General features: G+C 63.7%; 1 protein-coding gene across 1 annotated transcript; it reads right to left on the bottom strand.

Annotated features, from left to right (window-relative positions):
- Positions 1 to 2498: 2498 nt before the first annotated feature.
- On the bottom strand, positions 2499 to 12674 carry CCDC142 (coiled-coil domain containing 142). Its single transcript, XM_074952008.1, is given in 11 exon segments — positions 2499 to 2803; positions 4242 to 4453; positions 5615 to 5792; positions 6849 to 6963; positions 7844 to 7996; positions 8296 to 8456; positions 8974 to 9135; positions 9399 to 9485; positions 10009 to 11514; positions 12310 to 12426; positions 12429 to 12674. Coding segments are annotated over 11 exon segments (3066 nt in total). The 5' UTR covers positions 12547 to 12674; the 3' UTR covers positions 2499 to 2546.
- Positions 12675 to 14405: the final 1731 nt, after the last annotated feature.

The raw sequence follows: 14405 nt of genomic DNA on the forward strand, positions 1-14405 counted from the left end.
CTCTAAGGTGCCACAAGTCCTCCTTTTCTTTTTGCAAATACGGACTAACACGGCTGCTACTCTAAAACCTATCATTTTGTAGTTGAAGTTATGAATGTTGGCTCTACACTGTCTGTATTTCAAACTTGTGCTCTGCTTCTGGGTGACACCCCAGACAAGTTGGTGTCAGCTCTGCCTAGCCTGCTGGGTGGCCTGTTAAGGACCATCAGCGACACAGCTGACCCATTGAGAGAAGACAGACACGCCTGGGGACTCAGCCAGGTGTGCAGGGACCTGCCTAGGGACAGAACTCTGAGGTGTTTCCAGGCCATGGGATGGGCAGCTTGTCTTTAGGACAAAGAAAGAAAGGCCACATGGCAAGAGACTATAAAAAGCTGCGGCAGCTCCTCCATCTGGTCTTCAGTCCTGCTTCTGACCTCTGGAGGGACTTTGCTACACAGAAGCTTTGACCCAAGGACTGAAGGACCCCTCCCAGCTGGGGATGTTCTCCAGAGACGGGATTTGAACCTGCCGTTTATTCCATCGCTGCTGCGAGCCTGAACCAAGAACTTGGCCGTTACTGGATGTCATTGATTCCATTGAACCCATTCTAGCTCTCGTCTCTCTCTTTTTCCTTTTATGAATAAATCTCTAGATTTTAGATTCTAAAGGATTGGCAACAGCGTGACTTGTGGGTAAGATCTGATTGGTATATTGACCTGGGTCTGGGGCTTGGTCCTTTGGGATCGAGAGAACCTTTTTACTGGGGTATTTGGTTTTCATAACCATCTGTCCCCATAACGAGTGGCACTGGTGGGGATACTGGGAAACTGGGGTGTCTAAGGGAATTGCTTGTGTGACTTGTGGTTAGCCAGTGGGGTGAGAACAAAGTCCTCTCTGTTTGGCTGGTTTGGTTTTCCTTGGGGTGCACAGAAACCCCAGCCTTAGGCTGTAACTGCCCTGCTTTAAGCAGTTTGTCCTGAATTGGCACTCTCCGTGGGGTCCTGCCAGAACCACCATCGTTACAACTGGATTGCTGGGCATGGGGCTTGGCTGAATGACAAGAGAGCAGGGGCCCGAGCGACCCTTCCTCAGAGACAAAGGATGTTTGGTGCCCCAAGGGTTTGCCATGCCCCCATCCAACATATGGGGCAGTTCAGGCCTTGCCCAGCCCCAAGGCGAAAGGAGGCTGGTGAGCTCAGCTCAGGGATTCCTTTGTAAGCGCCTCTTCAGCTCCTGCCACCCCCTCCTGCATCACCCTGCCCCAGTTCCTATGCCTGGCTTCCCACCTCCAACACCACCACCCTTCTGCCTCCACACCGCCCAACCCAGCTGCATGGACCCAGCCAGGAGCTCTGCAGGGTAAAGCTGCACCCTGTGGCAATGGCAGGCCAGACGGCATCACGCCCAGCCCCCTCTTGGGCCATTCCTGGGTTCCTTGGGAGTGCGGGTGTAGCCACCGCGCCCATCCACGCGGGCTGGGAGCACTGATAAAAGCCCAGCTCTGGCCCTGGGCAGCAGGCAGCTTGTCCAACTCCCCTCCACTCCCCCATCCCGCTCCCCGGAAGCGGGCTGCTGCGTCGGCCACAGCTGGCAGAGGGAGGAGGGGTCGTTTCTGTGGTGCAGTCAGAGCAGTGTGGGCAGCCCAGCAATGGCTGTTGCCTCTCACCCCCTGCTGAGCAAGGGAGACTGGCCCTGGGGCCTGGTTGAGGGGCTGGCTCTTGGGTGCTGTGGTCTCGCAGCGAGCGGTGCCCTGGCCCGTAGCGGCTGTAGGCTCGCGGGTGGCACCTGTGGTCTCACGGTGGGCAGTGCCCTGGCCAGTAGCGGCTATGGGCTCACCTGTGGGCTCGCGGCTGGTGCCCTGCCCTGTGGCAGCTGTGGGATCTCAGGTGGATAGTGCCCTCTCCCGTGGCAGCCGGCTCCCAAATAATCAGTTAACAGTAACATTTTTAGGCTGAGACGCACAGTCTGCAGGGGGCCTGGGCTGGTCAGTCGGAGACCCCCCCGGTCCATGCATCCAGGCCAGAGTCACTGGGCAGAACTGTTTGTGGGGGGCAGCAGGTAAAAGGCTGCAGAGACACCAAGCACTGGGCAGCGACGCCACCCAGAACACTTAGGCTGTCTGCCACCCCACCCAAGCCAGGGGCTCCCTGCAGAGCTGGCTGCAAGCAGAGAGCCTGGCCCAGGGGCAGCTCAGACAGGAGCCAGCCCCAGCCCTCTCCTGCTGACGGCCCACAGCTGCAGCCCTGCAGCTTGCAGGGTCTTGGCTCAGGGAGCTCTGTGGCCAGCTGTCCTCACAGAGGCCCATTGCATGCTGGGATCTGTAGTCCCACAGGCCACACCAATGTGCCAAGGGGAGACTGGCTGTGGTGTGCTCCAGGAGGCAGGTCAAGGGAATGTGCCACCCTGCCGAGGCATGCCTTGGCTGGCCAGGTCCGGGGGGCTGCGCATCCCATGGGGGCAAAACAGAACCATGGAGCCATGGAGCTTTGAGGCTACTTGGCCGCTCTATTTCTATCCACGAATACGTGGCCGGGCTACGTCCCCAGCCGGGGGAGCCCAGCCCCTCAGGGCTCAGAGCTCCTGGTGCAGGGCAGGCTGGGCACCTTCCAGCGCCGCGTGCCATGCAGCCGCAGGGAGAGCCACTCCTGCTGGGTGCTGGGGAGGTAGGACTCTGGGGTGCAGCTGCCTTGCAGTTGGCTGAGGAGGTCGGAGCTCTGGGTCTCCAGGGTGGTGCTGTTGCGCAAGGCCTGCACATCCAGGCTCTCCAGGCTGTTCAGGCTGCCCGGGGGGAAGTCCTGAGTGCGGATGCCGTTGTGTGAGCCTGGGCCAAGGAGAGGAAATGTCACCTGGGGGGGGAGGGATCTAGGAGAGGTTAGCCCCGGGGGGTGGGGGGGCAGAGGGGAGGTTAGCCTGGCACTGACATCGCTGTGTTCCATTCACTCATTGTCATCGCCTGGGCCCTCCACGCAGCCCATCCCACCCCTGCCCTGGCCCCCAGCTCCGTTGGGGTTGATCGGAGGTGGTGCCCCAAGCCAGGGGAGCCGGTGTCCCGCGCAGACTCCTGCCCACTCCTACGAACAGCTGTTTACCCTGGAATCACCCAGCGGATGCGCGGGGCTCTGGGGTGAGCTAATCTCCTGGGGAGCTGGGCAGGGGCCTCTCGGACAGGCTCTTGCCATCTGCAGAGGAGCCCAAACCCAGTAACCCGGGGGATCCCAGCCCACTGCCCCTACAACAAGGATGTGGAAAAATTGGAAAGAGTCCAGTGGAGGGCAACAAAAATGATGAGGGGACTGGAACACATGACTTATGAGGAGAGGTTGAGGGAACTGGGGATGTTTAGTCTACAGAAGAGAAGAATGAGGGGGGATTTGATAGCTGCTTTCAACTACCTGAAAGGGGGTTCCAGAGAGGATGGATCTAGACTGTTCTCAGTGGTAGCTGATGACAGAACAAGGAGTAATGGTCTCAAGTTGCCGTGGGGGAGGTTTAGGTTGGATATTAGGAAAAACTTTTTCACTAGGAAGGTGGTGAAACACTGGAATGCGTTACCTAGGGAGGAGATGGTGGAATCTCCTTCCTTTGAGGTTTTTAAGGCCCAGCTTGACAAAGCCCTGGCTGGGATGATTTAGTTGGGGATTGGTCCTGCTTTGAGCAGGGGGTTGGACTAGATGACCTCCTGAGGTCCCTTCCAACCCTGATATTCTATGATTCTATGGCTGAGAAGCCTTCAGCATGGCTGAACTATCCCAGGGTGCCTCCCAGACACCCATACCCAGCCCCACCACCTACAGGAGGGCCTCAGCCAAGGGGATACTGCTCCCCTGTGCCCAGCCAGGCCCAGCCCTGCTGGGAGGGCAGGACCCAGGAGTCCAGAGTGTCTCCAGGATGGAAGGCTGTCAGCAGGCTGCTTGAGAAAGGGCCACGGACTGGCACCTCCCCTTCGACAGATGCCCGCTAACCTCCCCTGACACCACCGGGCTCAGGGGTGCCGTGCAGGGTGGAGCCGGTCCCCCCCAGTGCTCCCCCACAGCCGATGCAGAGCTGAGCAAGTCCGTCCTGTCCCCGTGCCAGGGCGCGGGGCTCCACGTACTCAACGCTCGCACGGTGATCGTGCGCCAACAGAGCGCGTCTCTGGGCACGTCCCACCCAGGGCCCAGCCCTGCTCGCCTGGGCTCCCACCTCTGACCCGCCATCATGCACCTGGCCAGGGGGCAGTGCAGCCCGTTGCCCCTCCAGCCCAGCCCCACGACACTCACAGCATTTGCGGAAGGACTCCCAGGTGTGGGAGGGCAGGTAGGCCTTGCTGCTGGGCTGCTGCAAGAGGCAGACGATGGCATTGTCCATCTGCTGGAAGATGCGCAGCGACAGCACCGACTGCTTGATCTCGGGCGAGAGGCCGGAATCCTCCGACTGCACCAGCTGCCGCACCGTGTCGAAGTCCTGCTTCAGCTGTAAGGCACCCTGCAGGCTGGGGAGCCCCAGGATTAGAGGGGGGAAGAGATCACAGCCCTGGGCGCCCCCCAATCCCGACCCGCAGCCCCCTGCTACTCCAGCCCTGAGCTCCCCCAGAGCTCTGCTAGTGCCCCTCACTCCCGACCCACAGCCCCTGCTACCCTAGCCCTGAGCTCCCCCCAGCCCTGTCACAAACATACCGCTAAGGGTAGCATAGAATCCCTCCTTTGCCTGTAGAGGGTTAAGAAGCTCAGATAACCTGGTTGGCACCTGACCAAAAGGACCAATAGGGGGAGAAGATACTTTCAAATCAGTGGGGGAAGGTTTTTGTTTTGTGTTTTTTTGCGCGTGCTCTCCGGAGACAAAGAGAGACCAAGCAAGTAATCCAGCTCCTACTGAATGATACATCTAAACTTACAGAAATAATAAGTAATAGCAAGGAAATGCGTTTGAGTATCTTTTGTTTTAGCTTGTGAATTTTCCCTGTGCTAAGAGAGAGGTTTATCCCAGTTTTTTGTAACTTTAAAGTTTTGCCTAGAGGGGAATCCTCTGTGTTTTGAATCGGATTTCCCTGTGAAGTTACCTTCCATCCTGATTTTGCAGAGGTGCTTCTTTATTTTTTTCCTCTTTATAATAAAGTTCTGTTTTTTAAAAATCTGATTGGTTTTTAGTGTCCTAAAAACCCAAGGGTCTGGTCTGTGCTCACCTGGTTTACCTATTTGGTTGGCAGATTATTCTCAAGCCTCCCCAGGAAAGGGGGTGAAGGGGTTTGGGGGGATATTTTAGGGAAACAGGAACTCCAAGTGGTCCTTTTTCCTGAATCTTTGTCTAACTCACTTGGTGGTGGCAGCAGTACTCATCCAAGGACAAGGAAGGATTTGTGCCTTGGGGAAGTTTTTAACCTGAGCTGGTAGAAATAAGCTTAGGGGGGTCTTTCATGCGGGTCCCCACATCTGTACCCTAGAGTTCAGAGTGGGGAGGGAACCCTGACAGCCCCTCACTCCCGACCCGCAGCCCGCTGCCACCCTAGCCCTGAGCTCCCGCCCAGCCCTGCAGTGCCCCTCAATCCTGACCCACAGCCCCCTGCCACCCTAGCCCTGAGCTCCCGCCCAGCCCTGCAGTGCCCCTCACTCCCGACCCGCAGCCCCCTGCCACTGCACCCCGTGAGCTCCACTACCTGAACCTGATTTTCTGGGTGAGGATGTGGTTCATCCAGGCTTCCACGAAGGCTGTCATGACATGGGTGAGCGTGGGCACCTGGGACTCGCGTGGGAGCATCTGGATGCCCTGCAGGACCTGGCCCAGGACACTCTGGGCAGCAGTCAAGGCGTACTCACTCGGGGCGCTGGGTAGGTCTGAAAGAGGCCGGGGCGGGGGCAGCATTACCCCTGCGTGGCTGGAAGGAGCTGTGAGGGGTGTATGCCCCACACTGGCACGGCAAGGGTTACGGGGAGCTCATTAGGGCATCCGGGTGCAACTCCAGAGCGTGGCAGGCCCAATGCAGATGGCCAGCTGGGTGGCTCTAGAAAGGCGGGCGGCAGGCAGGAAGCGGGAGGTGCCCAGTGAGAGCTGGCAGCAGGGGCCAGGGCCCAGATCTCCCAGGTAAGTGCTGGAAGGGCCACACGAGGGTGGCAGCAGGGAGTTAAATTCCCACCTGGGGGATCCTGGAGCAGATCCAGAGCTGTGGGAAGGGCCTGCTGATAGGCAGAGCGGGGAGGGAGCAGGGAGCGGGTCTGACTAGGCAGACCCTGCTTGTTCACTGCCGGGTCCCCGGCTGGAGCCCAGAGGAGAGCAGGGCCTGGGCAAGGAGGTGGGCAAAGCCCAGGGAGCAGGGAGGAAGGACTCGATGTGAGGCCGATGGACCCATTTGTGGGACACTCGCACCCCTGAAGGGCAAGACTTTACAGTGACCCACTGGGGTGCCAAAGAGCCAGCTATGCCCTGCCCGGCCCCCAGGAGGCGCTGGCTACCGAGTCGCTCCGCCACCAGAGGGAGGGGCGGGATGGGGGAGGGCAGTGCTCACACTGCGCCCCCAGCAGCAGGTACCTCCAGTTCTCACTGGGACCCGGGGCCAGTGGGGCAGGCTGGCCTGGGCCCTGTGGGCATGGTGCTGCCCCAGAGAGTCAAGCTGCAGCCCCCAGGCGCCGGCAATGCCAGGCAGCCAGCCCAGCAGGCTGGGGATTAGCGATCCATGCAGCCTGGGAGAGCCACTAGGGACAGCCGGGTCAGCGTCCTGCCAGCAGGGCCCGGGCCCAGAGCTAGTGCTCCGGGCTGCCGTGCCAGGGCAGGGTCCGGGACAGGCCTGGGCAAGAAGGAAGCTGCTCTCAGCCTGACGTGCCAGCTCTGAGCTGCTCTGCCCACCAGGTCTGTCGGCGGACGGGGCTGGGCATGGAGGACACGGGGGTACGTACCTGCACGGAGGCCCGCTCTCCAGTGCTTGCCCAGCGGCATGGTCTGGCCGAAGATCTCTGCCGAAATCCGCTTGCAGTCGGTGGAGAACATCTGCAGCACGTCCTGGGAGAAGCTCTGGGGAACAAAGCGGGAGCTGGGCAGGCACCCCTGGGAGAGCCAGGCTTGGCACCCCCACCCTCAGGCACCTGCCAGCTTAGTGCAGCAAGGATGACGCAGCGGGTCCCGGGCACGTGTGCCAGGAGATGGAGCAAAGCCAGCTTCCATCCAGTGCCACCACCCTGGGGCCAGCCCCACCCCAGCTTCCATCCAGTGCCACCACCATGGGGCTGGCCCCACCTCCAGCCTACCCAGCTCAGAGCCAGCACTGCACACTCCACACCACCCATCTGACTAGAGTTGCCACCAGCTGTTTCCCCCTACAACCTGCCCACCTGGATCAGACAGTCCCCTTCCCCAGGTCCCAGCTGGCACCGCTCCCCCCACCCTGCCCCCTTCCCCAGGTCCCAGCTGGCACCGCTCCCCCCACCCTGCCCCCTCCCCCGGGTTCCAGCTGGCACCGCCTCCCCCCAGCCCTGCCCTCCCCCGGGTCCCAGCTGGCACCGCCCCCCCAGCCCTGCCCCCCCCCCCCCCGGGTCCCAGCTGGCACCGCCCCCCCCCAGCCCTGCCCTCCCCCAGATCCCAGCTGGCATCATCCCCCCAGCCCTGCCCCCTTGCCAGGTCGCAGCTTGCACTGCCGCATCAGCCCGGCCCTGCGGCCCAGAACAGGGCTGGGGACAGGAAGGTGCTCCGACCCTCCATGCAGGAGTTTCCAGTCCATGCCCAGCACTGTGGCACAGCTCCCCGGGGCTCGCCAGAGGAGGGCTGCGGCTCAGAGAGGAATGGGCTGGCCCAAGGCAGGGCCCCTCCCCTGAAGCCCCGAGACCCGAACCCTACGCAGTCACCGTGAGGCGCTGCAGCGCTCCCAGGTAGCGCGAGGCAGGGCAGGGTCCCTTACCTGGATGCTGGCAGCGGTGGAGTGGATCTGTAGGCACAGCTGCCGCTCCTGGTGGGAGCCCAGGGCTGGCTGCACCCACCTGGGGCTGTCCCCGCCCTCAGGGAAGGCCCCACTCACGAGCTCTGCCAACCTGGTGGTCTCTGCCTTTAACAGCTGCAGAGGAGAGGAAGACATGAGGCCCTGAGCCCAGCCATGGCCAAAGAGAGCTTGGCTGGGGGCCAGCTGCAGCCCTCCCCCGGCCTGGGATCCCAGCCCCAACCCCTCTGCTGCCAACTTCCTTTCCCACGTGCCAGCTGCGCCCGTGGAGCTCTGGCACGCTGCAGGGAGGGACTCCAGCTTGGGAGCTGGAGGTCAGGTCCCTGTAGCTGTGGGAGGGAGAGGCCCCAGGCCCAGACAGCATCTCCTTGGCTGAGGGTCCCAGCCTGAGGAAGTGTCCCAGGAGCTGTACTTGCCTGGAGATCTCCCTGGGTGACGAGCAGGAACGGGCAGAGGGACCAGGCCGCAAGGTGCTGATAGGCCTTGGCCATGAGCCAGGAGCAGGAGGCCTGCCCTGTGGCCAGGCAGCGAGTCAGCAGCTCCAGCCGGAGACGTGGGGAGACGAGGTTGCCGCTCGCTGCAGGGCAGGACAATGGGTTAATGGGCAAAGCCAGGAGACCCCGAGGAGCAGAGTGAGCTGGCGCAGGGGAGAGCCCAGGGGGATGGGGATGCCGGGAGGGCAGGCAGTCCCAGGGGTGGCCCCGGAGGTGGGTGGGAGGGGCAGCGCTGGGGTGGGTGGGTGGGAGGGGCAGTGCCTGGGGTGGGAGGGGCCGGTGTGGGGGTTGGGGGGCCAGAAAGTGTCAGGGGCAGCCTTAGGGGCATGGGAGGGGGGCCAGGCAGCACCAGGGACAGCCCCTGACATAGGGGTGGGATGGGCAGCACCGGGGGTGGCCCTGGGGGTGGGGGGCACAGGTGGTGCCAGGGCTCTAGAAGCTGATTTCTCTGCAGAGCACTGGTGCGTGTCCCCTCCATGAGAAGGAACCACCCCCCACGATGAGCGCCTCCTCTGGCTGATACAGAACCCTCCTCCGCCTCCCTGAGTCTCCAGCCCTGCAGCCGAGAGAACCCTGGCGTCCGGGCAGGGCCTCACTCACCAGTCCTTGCAGCGAGTGGAGGCTCCAGGCATTTCAGGGCGAAGGCCAGGGGAGGGTGGAGCTCCCGGAGCAGCTGGGCTGTCCTGCTGTGCGCTGTGCCCGCTGTCCTGGGTCCAGGCACGCACTTATCGCTGAGGCTGGAACCCAGGGCCTGGCAGAACCCTGGGGAGAGAGGAGAGCACCACGGTGGGGGAGGGAGATGCTGCTGCCACCGGGCCCAACGGGGAGCACACTGGGGCCCTGAAACTCCCTGCCCTGTCCCCGCGGTCGCTGCAGAGCCTCCCCACTCCAGCCATGCCCCCAAAATACCCCACGCAGGGCCCCCTGTTCCCAGAGCCCCTCCAGCCCCAGTGCCAGCAGCCAGGCCTTCGCAAAGGACTCCTGTCGGCCCCAGGGCCTCCAGGCCAGCAGCCCCTGGGCCTTACCTCGGTCCCAGCTCTGGAAGACGCCCTGCGAGATCAGGCACTGGCAGAGGTGCTGCAGCGCCGCCTTGCACTCCGGGGGCACACGGGCTGCAAGCGAACACAGGGGTGAGCACCAGGACAGGCCCAGCCCCGGGGAAGGAGGAGGGGTCAGGCCAGGCCAGTCAGCCCTTGGCTCCTACGGAGCCAGATACTGCCAGGTTGGGGCAAACTCCTGGCCTGAGACTCCAATTCCTGCACCATGGGCCACGCCGCAGCCCTGATGGGAAGGATATCTGGGCACCAAAACATTCACCTGGATGGGAGCCAGCGCCCCCAGAAGGGAGATGCACCGTGTTCCAAACCCCGCCCACTCCCCCGAGCCAGCCAGGCCCTACCGTGAGGCAGATCAGAGCCAGCGCCCCATAGAGCGGAAAGACCCCATGTCCTATTACCTGCCCCCCGATCCAGCCAGTCCCTTGCCCCAGGCTGGATGGGAGCCAGCACCCCCTGGAGGGGAAAGACCCTGTGCCCCATTCCCAACCCGGCCCCAACCCTGGGGCTGGATCGGAGCCAGCGCCCCCTAGAGGGGAATGGCTCCACATCCCATTCCCCGCCGCCCCCCGGCACTCACCCTGACTCAGCGCCTGGCTCAGCTCCTGCGCCAGCGCGGTTGCTGCCCTTTCCGTGCACTGCAGCAGGCCTCCGAAGGGCTGTGCCTGGTCCTGCCGCAGCTCCAGGCGATGGGCCAGCGAGGCGGCCGTGGCCTCCCAGAAGAGCGGGCGGTACCGCGCATACAGAACCTCGGCAGCTTCCGAGTAGGACGCATCCAGCCAGCGCACAGACTTCCAGCTGGGCAGGGAGGCTGAGCTCAGCCTCTCGTCCAGGCCCGGGCTGGCTGCTGGCACCACTGGGGGCTCCTGGCCCTCCTCTGCTGGGGGCTTCTCCTGCTTGGGCCTCTTGAGCACATGGTGCCAGAGGGTGTCAGTGGAGGCCACCAGGACTCCCAGAACAAGGTCCAGGAGCTCCTTGTCCTCCCTGCACAGCGCCTGCAGCTCCTCGGGGAGGCTCGGCAGCCCCTCCATTGTGGGGGGCCCAGGGGACCCCACATCTGTCTCGCTGCTGCTGTGGTCCAGGGACCAAGGCACCACAGCATGCTCCCAGTGCACCTGTTCCAGGCTGTCCCCCTGTGCCCGCTGCACGAGGAGCTGGTGGAGTCTGTGGGCGGCCAGCCTGCCTCTCTCGGCTGCCAGCATGCCCAGCACCCGCCCAATGGGATAGGCCTGAGCGCCACCCCCCATCTCCCCTTTGCGCTGGAATGGAGTGGCGGGATCAGCCCCCGGCTCGCTGGAGGCCCGCTCCAGGGCCTGGTCGCTCAGCACCTGGTTGTAGATCTCCAGGCCCTGGAACAGGTCGGAGACCTGGGCAGGGGAGACGGCGGCGGGGCTGGCCCGTGCCAGGCAGTGCAGCAGCCCCTCCAGGTAGCGCTCCGCCAGGCGGGTGGCGTGCAGGGCCAGCAGGCCCAGCGCCCCCTGCATGTGCCTCACCGACTCGTGACGCTGCAGCAGCAGCCCCCGCAGCCAGGGGTCGCTGCGCATCTTGCGCTGCAGCCCGCTCCAGTGGCTGGTGTGAGTCCGCAGCTCCTCACAGAGTCCCCTGAGCTGCCTGCTCCCCCCAGGGTCCCCTCCCCAGTCCTGCAGCGCCAGGAGAGCCAGGAGGTGGCGGACGAAGTCCGAGGCCCCTTTGAGGCGGCGGCTGTACTCGCGGGAGAGGCGGAGGTGGTGGCGGTGCTGCAGCAGGGCGTGCAAGGCGGCACAGTGCTTGGCCACGCTGGGGTAGACGGGATGGTAGGAGAAGGCGCCCTGGGCCGTCTCACCGGCCGCCGGCTTGACGTGGCCTTGGAAGGTCTCCGTGCGGGGGTTCTCCTGCACGCGGAGGCAGCGGCTGAGCCCCAGGAAGCTGTGCTCCACCTGGGCCAGGCAGGCCAGGGCGCCGGGCGAGTCCTCCTCGTCACTGTCGTAGGCACCGGCGCTGGCGTGCCGCGGCTGCAGGAGGCGCTGCACACTGGGGTTCACGCAGCTCCACAGCAGGGCCTCCGCCTTCTGCAGGGACCTGGCAAAGCCGCTCAGGGAGCTGCGGCCTGCAAGACACAGAGCCTCGGGGAGCCTGGAGATGGGAGGAGGCAGCTGCAGCCCTAGGGAACCCCCTGTAACCTCCCCCAGCGGCAAAAGCAGAGCCAGACTGGGGCTGAATGGAGAGGGCCCAATACGTAGGGGGAGCAGAGATCTGCCCCCCAACAGTCCATCATGCTCCTGTAGATGTGCCCCCAACACTCCCTAGGACACCCCAGCTCCAGTGGCCTGCGGTATGGAGAACCACGACGCACCTGCCTTATAGCCCCTGGACCACCCGTAATTACCCCATCCTCAACCCACCACTCCCACACTCGTCTTTGGGGAACCCCCGACACCCCTGCCATGGGGAAAGGAGCTAGATCCATCACTCGCCTGGCTGCAGGGGACACCAACTGTGCTTTGGAGGGCCCGCACTATTCAACAGGACAGGGGTATGGGTGAACACCCACAGTGCCAGTGATGCAGAGGGACAAAGGGGCAGCTCCAGCATAGCTCTGTCTCCCCTGCCTCCCGTTGCTGTCAGGGCTGTGACACAAGGCTGCAGGTCACCCACGGCCACCTTCAGCACCTCGCTCTCTTCCCTGCTGCCAGCCCCCTGCCTGCCTCCCCTCTGCACTTCCTCAGCCTGCACTGCTTCTTATCCTCCCCCATCGCTGCCTCTGCAGCTGCCCTTCCCCTTCCAGTAATTCCCAGGGATTAAATGGCCCAGACTGAACAAAAGGAGCTGCAGGAAAGAGGCACAAATGCAATTAAAGGATCAAGAGATTAAAAAGAGCAGCCACCCCGCCCCAGGTGTCTACCTGAGCTGGCAGCAGCCAAGCATGCCCTGGCACCGCAGTGAGCGGCCCAGGCCACCACAGGCTGCCAAGGAGTTGCCGTCACAGCCCTCGATTGGGGTTTATGGTCTCTGCTTTCAATGGAGGCTTTGGTGTCCAGCTCTCCTCCTGCCCGAACCTGTCATGGTGTGATGCTGCCCAGCCACACCGAGTTTCTGTCCTCACCTGAGTCCGCTGACTCCTCTCGCTCCCCGTGCCCATCGGCAGGAGACACCTTCTTGGGCCCCACCAGCAAGCTCAGCGGCGGCAGGATGGAGCCCGAGGCCTGCGACATGCGCGACATGATGAGAATGAAGACAGCATTCAGGCCAATGCCATCTACTTCGATCATCTGCAAGAGACAAGGGTTGGTGGGTCAACCTCAGCATCGCCTGCAAAGGCAGCCGCCAGCTTAGTTGACTCCGTCCCTGACCCCTCCTAAGGACAGCAGCACCATCTCCTGACAGCCCTAGTTACACGGACCTCGGCTGCCACCTTAGGGCAGTGCCCCAGCCCCCAACCTCCATGTGCAGGGGACGGGCACCCAGGAACCAAGGGTGTGTCTACACTGCAGTGTAAATCCAGGGTTTGAACTCAGCCTCAAGACTAACCCCCTTCTGCCTACATACCAATCATGCTAACCCAGGGTTTGGACCCAGGGACCCGGGACCCCACCGGGGTGGAGGACCTGAGCCTCAGTCAAGCTTGGAGCCAGGGTTCAAGCCCTGTTGCTTTGCAGTGTAGATGCAGCCCCACTGGACTCATGCTCTGGCAGTGTGCCAAAAGTAGCCACAATCCCAAGCCCTGACTTTCTTTTTCCTCTGGACAAGCAGCTTCGGCGGCCAGTCAAGTTTCCCCACACTGCCCCAGGAACAGAGGGCTCCAGCGGCCACGGTTTGGGAGGGTGCAAGAACTCTGGGATATGGGCGGTTGGCCTCAGGCCCGCATAATGCCGTGTAGATGCCGACACACCTCAGGGTGGAACAGCTCCACACCTGGGCTTACAGACGAGTGTGGACGCTCAGGGCCAGGGTCTGCTGACTTGAGCTCACGCTGCAGTGGAGACAGACCAGAACGGCCCCCCGGGCATGTGCTCACGCCCAGGGCAGTGGGGGGCAGCTCAGCCAGGGACACACGTTCCCACACAGCCCCAGCCCGGGCCGGGGGGGCAGCAGGCCGGGGTGGTTACAAGGGGCGAGCAGGGCTACGAATGGGGGCCCTGCAGATCCCAGACCTCGGGGGGGGGCATCTCCCCCCCACGCCTTGCCCTCTGCTGTCAGCCCCCTCAACGCCCGCCCGGCTCCCCGCTGGGGGGGCCACAGCCCCCCCGGGGCCTCCACGCGCTGCAGCTCTGGCCCCTAGGGGGCTGGGGGGCGGGGCAAGAGGCCAGGGGGCGTGGCGCCGGCAGGGGGCGTGGCGCGCCCGAATTGGCCCCGCCCCCGGGAAACCTCCGGGTCCATCCGGGCACTTCAGCGGGCGCGCGCGGCCCGCGGTAGCCATGGTAACCGGCACCTCCGCGGCCGGCCGGAGGCTCCTCGGGCCCGCGCCGGGGTCCCTGGTGGCCGCAGAGCGGCGGCCGCGCCAGCCCCGACACTCACCGGCCGCCGCCGCTCGCCGACCCGCCCCAGCTCGGGCCGGGGAGCCAAGACCCAATCAGCGGGCTAGGAACTGGCACGTGACGAGGGTCCGCCGGCTTCCGCCCCCCGCCCGCTCTGCCACGTGATAAGGGAAGTTTGTGTCCGGCCACGTGAGGACGGAGGTGGGCGGGGCCTGGAGGGCGTATCTGCCCCTCCCCCGCCCGGTTTGCCCCACGGTGGAGGGGGCTGGGCTGTGCGGCAGGGCTCAGGGGCAGGCCCCACCATCGCCAACCTGTGGAACTCCCTGCTGCGCCCTCTGCAGCTGGCCAGACACTGCCCCTGCCATGAGCCCCCGAGATACCCCTGGCTGAACCCCCATGTCACCCTTGCCTGAATGCCCTGTCACACCACTATGAGTCCCCCATGATTCCCCGGGGCCACCTCTGAGTGAACCCTACATAGCCCCCCATGAGCCCCCATGTCACCCCAACTGAACCCCCATGT

This window comes from Natator depressus, chromosome 4 (assembly GCF_965152275.1).
Source record: "Natator depressus isolate rNatDep1 chromosome 4, rNatDep2.hap1, whole genome shotgun sequence".
NCBI classification, from domain to species: Eukaryota; Metazoa; Chordata; order Testudines; family Cheloniidae; genus Natator; species Natator depressus.